A 6,268-nucleotide genomic window follows, 5' to 3' on the forward strand; every position below is an offset into this window, starting at 1 on the left:
TTTAAAAATTAAAATTTTTTGTACATAATGTTCTTTTCTTTTTAATAAATAATTAAATAAATGAAAGCATTTCAGAAATGAAATCAAAGATGTTTGTAAGATTTCTTTGATTGATGTGTTTGAACTCAGAACGTAAAGACAGACGAAATACCGCTAAGCATTTCCTCTGGTGTGCTAACGTTTCTTATTTCTTTATTGCCCACAAGGGGCTAAACATAGAGAGGACAGACAAAGGGTTTCTCTGATGCAATCTGCAATATCTTACGTGAATTTAGCTTTAACCCCAACGTCTTTAAAAAGCGAAGTGAATTCTGTTAGTGAAACTGGAGTTACCTCCCGTGGCTGAGAAAGGCGAGGATCAAATCTAGTTGTCTCCTTTCCATTGTCAGAAAATGGAAGAAATACTACGACCCGTTTCTTTTGAAATGGTCTGACAGAATTTGTTGAAGACAAACACTATCTCCCATACATGAACTACATAAAACATCCTTCTAAGAGTGTGTGACGAGAAATTTCGTCATCTCACGGATGACGTCGAATTTCAAAGAAATGAATCCGAAGTTGCCATCCTTAGTTGCACTTCTATCGGAATGGCTGTTAAGTAAGGCAAACTCTGAGGCACATTCCTCTTGAAGGGTGCAACGATTCTGACAGCTCGCTGCCTTACATTGCTATGAATATTAGTTTCAAATTTTGGAAGAAGGCCAGTAATTTCGGGCAAGTGGGTAAGATCAATCCCGGTGTTCAACTGGTACTTATTTTATTGGCCCTGAAAGTATAAAGTCGATCTCGGCGGAATTTGAACTCAGAATGTAAAGAGGTAGAAGAAATGCCACTACATATGTTGTATGCTTACAATTCTGCCTGCTTGCCGCTTTTACATTGCTGCTAATATTAATTTGAGGCAGAAGCGGTTACCGCATCGTTAGCATATCAGGCAAAATACTTAGCGGCATTTCGTTTGGTTTTATGTCCTAAGTTCAAATTCTGCCAAAGTCGACATTGCCTTTCATCCTTTAGGGGTCGATTAAAAAGTACCAGTTTGAACATTAAAGTCGATATAATCTACTTACCCGCTCTTATAAAAATTGCTGGCCTTGTGTCAACATTTGAGAATATTATTAATTTCAAACATAATGATGATTGTATATAGTCTGCAGATCTTTAGAAATTCGAGAAACACATATTTCCTACAAGCAAACCTTACAAGGCTTGCAGACAAGTATTTATAACTCACTGAAAACTGCTATGTCGGGTGCTTTCAGCAAAGACACTGAACGTTGCTGGAACTTTTTTCTGTTGGGAACATCAATTATATTGTCACCGTTACTAAGTTGTCTTAATGGCGGCTCCCGGCAAACATCTATCGAATGCAACAGATTCTGAGACTGTTGCGAAAAAGAAATGTTTTCCTGGTCATTGGAGTCAGGGATTATTATCTTCCATGGAAAACCCTGAGTTACGTGTAGACAGTGACGACCAGGTTGTAGTTATAAAAGATAAATACCCAAAGGTATTATTTGGCCTTCCTACTCATTTGTGCCACGCACCGAGTTTCTTGCCGAATGACTTACAGAAAAATGGATATTTATTTATGAAAATTTCCACAAATACTTTTCAGATAGTGTAGATTCCGATATAATCGGAATCTGTTGTGAAAATTTTTTTTTCCGGGAGTGGAGAGAGGAGTTTCGGAAAATTCACCCGAGTCGGCTTTGTTTCCTCATAAGTTTCAGAAAAATGGGTATTTTTTAATGAGATTTTCTACAAATACTTTTCTGAGTGTATAAATTACGTTTATGTCGGATTTCGATGTGAAAAGAAAAATAGTGAGAACACAGGCATACATACTGACACATCGCGATTTTTTTCGAAATTTCAAGTTTCATTTTGTAGATATATATGACGAGTGTCTTATGTATGTGTACGAGTCCACCAAATCCTTTTTTTTTTCACATAAAATTCCGATGTAATCGTAATTTACACACTCTGAAAGGTATTTATAGAAAATTTCATTGAAAATTAACCATTTTTGTGAAAGTTATGAATAAAGAAAACCGTCTCGTGTGGATTTTCCGAAACTGCTTGCCATATGCCTGGAATAGTTTTTTCTCCACATCCTACGACGTAATTGAAATCTACACTGTCTGAAGCGTAGTTGTGGACCCGCAAAAATCTTATACGGACTCTCAGGGACCATTACACGAAAATTATTTTAGGAAGACTGAAATCATTTCTATAATTAATAAAACTACATTTTTAGGGGGGGGGGGGGTTTCTTCATTTTTTTTTATATATGGGTTTGCTAGTTTCTATCATCATTTTATTTCCTTCTAGGCTAAATATCATTTCCTAGTTCTTCCAAAAATGAAGATTTCAAATTTGAAGTCTGTTACCAAAGATCATGTCAGTCTTCTCAAACATATGCATAAAATGGGAAGTAAGATGGCCAAAAGGTAAGTCTTAATTTTATTATGATTAAGAAATAAACTAATATTTATCAATCCTAAAGATTTAATGTCACTTACTTGAGACTTTCCATGATTATCGGAATCTACGAATGAGTGAGCTATCCAGATAAATCCAGAGAGAAACAGATATGGAAATATTGATAAAAGCAAAAGCCTTATAAATTGTGTATAACTGCAACTTCAATTGAAATTGAGATACTGACTTCATTCACCAGGAACTTAAACCAAGAACTCCATCGATTATGATGAAGAGGGTTTCAGTTGGTGCAATCAATGGAAAATCCTGTTTGTTTAATTAACGTGCAAATGATTGAGTACTCCACAGACATGAATACCCTTAACTTAGATCTCGGGGAGATTCAGTGTGATACAGAATGTGACAAGGTCGGCTCTTTGGAAGACGGGTACAATTCATTTTTGCCAGCTGAGTGGACTGCAGCAAAGTGAAATAAAGTGTCTTGCTCAAGGACACAACACATTGATGGGAATCGAACTCACCACTTTACGAGTGTGAACTGAACGCCCTAACTGCTAAGTGCTGCACCTTTGCAGAAACTTGTTTCCAATTTGACAACATTCCACTTGCATTACACAATATATATTGACACTTTATTATGGAAATTTTAAATATACCACATTTTATAAGCAAAGGAAACAAATGTTTGTGTACAATTTTCACAGGTGATTTCAGAATATAAGAATGATGTCTCTGAAAACTAAATATTTCACAGGTGATTTCAGAATATTTTAAAAGGCTGCACAATAGGAATGATGTCTCTGAAAACTAAATTTTCATTTTTTTACATCCATTTTTCTATGCTTGGAAAGCTGAGATCCTTTAGTACACCCAATTTTTTTTTAATATAATTGGTGACCCTTCTCACCTTTATCCACTCAACCCAGGAGTAAGAGTGTCACCTCACTGATCAGTTTATTTGATCAAGGGATCTAATATAATTTTCTTGATTTGGTCTATTTCAGGAGTGATGAAAATCTTAAGTTTAAGATTGGATACCACAGCATCCCTAGCATGGGGTATGGTACTATCAAACTTTTTTATTTCTATTTTAAATTTTTTGAAGCTTATAGCTTATTGTATTTTATAATAATAGTATGTAAAATGGCACAATCCCAGCAAACTAATAAACATTTCCTGTGAGCTACTCTGAGCTACTTTTCTCATAATATAGTGTCAGTGAAATCTGAAACTCCTGTTATTTTAATACATACTCTCTGTTGCCAAAAACTTGGAGTATATCTTGACATAGAAGACCTCTGAGGTCAGTGACTCCAAATAAGAACTGATTTAGAGTGTAATGACCCATCCAACCCATGCCAGTATGGAAAAACAAACATACAAGTTTTAAGTTCCCAAGATATTGTAAAAGTGATTTTCAATGATCCTATATCCTGGCAGATGAAATAAAGATAATCCCATTGATAAATACTCAAAGATTAGTTCTGTTTGGTGTAATAATTTATTATTCTATTTCTGTCTGAATACACAAATGTAAGAAATTTCTCAATTTAGTCTCATATTTAACTATAACAAACATTGTTAATAAAAAGAAGTACCACTCATGACTGTACTTCATTTTTCCAGCCAGCTCCATCTTCATGTGATCAGTGAAGACTTTTGCAGTCCATGTTTAAAAACTAAGAAACATTGGAATTCTTTCACAACAAGTTATTTCATAGACTCAATGGGTGAGTATATTTATTGTACTAAATCAATATTTTATTACTTTAAAAGGTAATGTCTTACTTAAAAATATCCTGATTCAGTTATATGTAAACAGATAGCTTTTCTTTGCATTCGCAAAAAATGTAATAAAGCAAAAAAAAAAAGAAAAAAAACAACAAAACAAGTGAGTAAATTATGTTTAAAAGTATTACGTAGTGCAAAAATAATAATCCCTATCTAATAGAATTAAGTTTTCAAAGTGTGTTAGACTGTGGTCATGCTGGAGTATGGCATTATTATTCCCCACCACTCTGCATCAAAATATTAAATCCTGCTACAATCTGAAACTCGTATTTGTCTTTTAAAGGTTCAAGTAGCCTCCCCTCTTTCACAATTGGTCTCCATCCTCGGTCTCAGCATTTTTCATCTCATCCTGTTTTTCAAATGTATTTTTAGAGGTTATCGAAACAGTTCAGAAAGAAGGCAAGCTCTCATTTGATGAAACATTAAATCAGAAATTACTGAAAGAAAATCTCAGGTAAATTCACGTCTAACACACTCCAATTCCTAAGTAGAAATCCTATTTATTTGATATTAATTAAGGTTATTCTAATGTTGTATAATAGTAATTTTATTTGTTTTGTTTGTTTTTTAATTCAAATTTTAAATCATATTCTCTGAATATATTTGTCTATTTACAAATAATTGTTATACAAACTTTCTTGAGTCCTCTGCTCTAGACTTCCTACTCTTGTAATTCTCTTTCTGCCACCGTTGTCCACTGTAGAATTTCAAACTAAAAATCAAACTTACTGATCTGAGAGGAGCTCCATCTCTAACTAATTAAAATTTTAAAAATACTTACAGTTTGGACATTTACATTGAATATAGTCTTTGTTTTTTGTTAAGCATGCATATTATTCTTGTTCTTTAATATGTATTTTTCTAATTTCAGGTGTCATGTATGTCACAAGGAGATCACAACAATGCCGGCTCTCAAACAACATATCACTCAACACGATTATTCCATCAAATAAATCTAGCTTAATATATTTATGCAATAATATATATAAATGTGTTCTTTTGTTTTTTTGTTTTTTGAGGAGGAAATCTGAAATACTTTCTAACATTTTCCATGTTACTTTATACCAAACACTCCCTCCTAAGTCTAGGAGTGTTCCTTAGACTGCATTGCTTTATATTCACAATGGATTATGTTAAGGTTGGTATATAACAGACATAATGGAATTCTACACTTAACAAAGTTAATATTTCATTATGTGTGTGTGTGTTAAAGTGCTCAATGCATGTTTGTGAAGGAAGTGGACAGATTCTGATGTATAACCCTCTATATACGTGTTTTAATCCATAAGTGGTTTCGTATAAGTATCTAAACAGATAAAGCTGACAAAGAAATGTCTATTTTTTCCAAAGTTATATAAATAGACCCCTGCATCTCCAGTTGACTATCAAAAAAACGGGATCTTATAATGCAAATTCATAGGATAGAATTTTCTAATTAAGATGCTTAATTAACTTTTATTTAAGCAAACTTCAATTGGAAGAATTTTAGATCATTCCAAAAGCAATTTCTCCATTAGTTGCAGGGGTGGTTGTGTGGTAAGAAGCTTACTTCCCAATCACATGGTTCCAGGTTCAGTCCTACTGTGTGGCACCTTGATCAAGTATCTTCTACTATAGACTTGGACTGATCAAAGGTGGATTTGGTAGATGGAAACTGGAAGAAGCCTGTCATATGTGTGTCTGTGTTTGTTCCCTATCATCACTTGACAATCAGTGTTGGTTCATTTATGTCCCTGTGACTTAGTGGTTTGGCAAAAAGAGACCAATAGAATAAGTGCCAGGCTTAAAAAAGAAAAAAATAAGTGCTGGGGTCAATTCATTCAACTAAAAGTCCTTCGAGGTGGTGCTCCAACATGGCCACAGTCTAATGACTGAAACAGATAAAGAAATTAAACTTATAAATCTGAGTTAGTGGAATAAAATGTTGAACTTAAACAAAGAATTTTTGTCCATAGAAATTTGTATTTATCTCATGATACTTGCCAGTTTTAGTTTTATCATCCAATAATCCCAAATCCTTGATTCACTT

The 6,268-nt window shown here is 33.7% G+C and overlaps 1 protein-coding gene across 1 annotated transcript; it reads left to right on the forward strand.

Annotated features, from left to right (window-relative positions):
* The first annotated feature begins 764 nt into the window (after positions 1 to 764).
* On the forward strand, positions 765 to 5,229 carry LOC106880390 (aprataxin). The gene is made up of 6 exons (XM_014930302.2): positions 765 to 1,513; positions 2,338 to 2,456; positions 3,453 to 3,506; positions 4,075 to 4,178; positions 4,612 to 4,693; positions 5,111 to 5,229. Exons 1-6 carry the CDS (start codon positions 1,343 to 1,345, stop codon positions 5,190 to 5,192), a joined length of 612 nt encoding a protein of 203 aa, XP_014785788.1. The 5' UTR covers positions 765 to 1,342; the 3' UTR covers positions 5,193 to 5,229.
* Positions 5,230 to 6,268: the final 1,039 nt, after the last annotated feature.

This window comes from Octopus bimaculoides, chromosome 19 (assembly GCF_001194135.2).
Source record: "Octopus bimaculoides isolate UCB-OBI-ISO-001 chromosome 19, ASM119413v2, whole genome shotgun sequence".
Taxonomy (NCBI): domain Eukaryota; kingdom Metazoa; phylum Mollusca; class Cephalopoda; order Octopoda; family Octopodidae; genus Octopus; species Octopus bimaculoides.

Excerpts from the sequence above, each read along its gene's own strand:
- LOC106880390 (XM_014930302.2), top strand. The coding sequence starts at position 1,343 with ATGGCGGCTCCCGGCAAACATCTATCGAATGCAACAGATTCTGAGACT. Across the intron at positions 2,457-3,452 it reads GGAAGTAAGATGGCCAAAAG|GAGTGATGAAAATCTTAAGT; the intron begins GTAAGTCTTAAT and ends GGTCTATTTCAG. Across the intron at positions 3,507-4,074 it reads CACAGCATCCCTAGCATGGG|CCAGCTCCATCTTCATGTGA; the intron begins GTATGGTACTAT and ends TCATTTTTCCAG.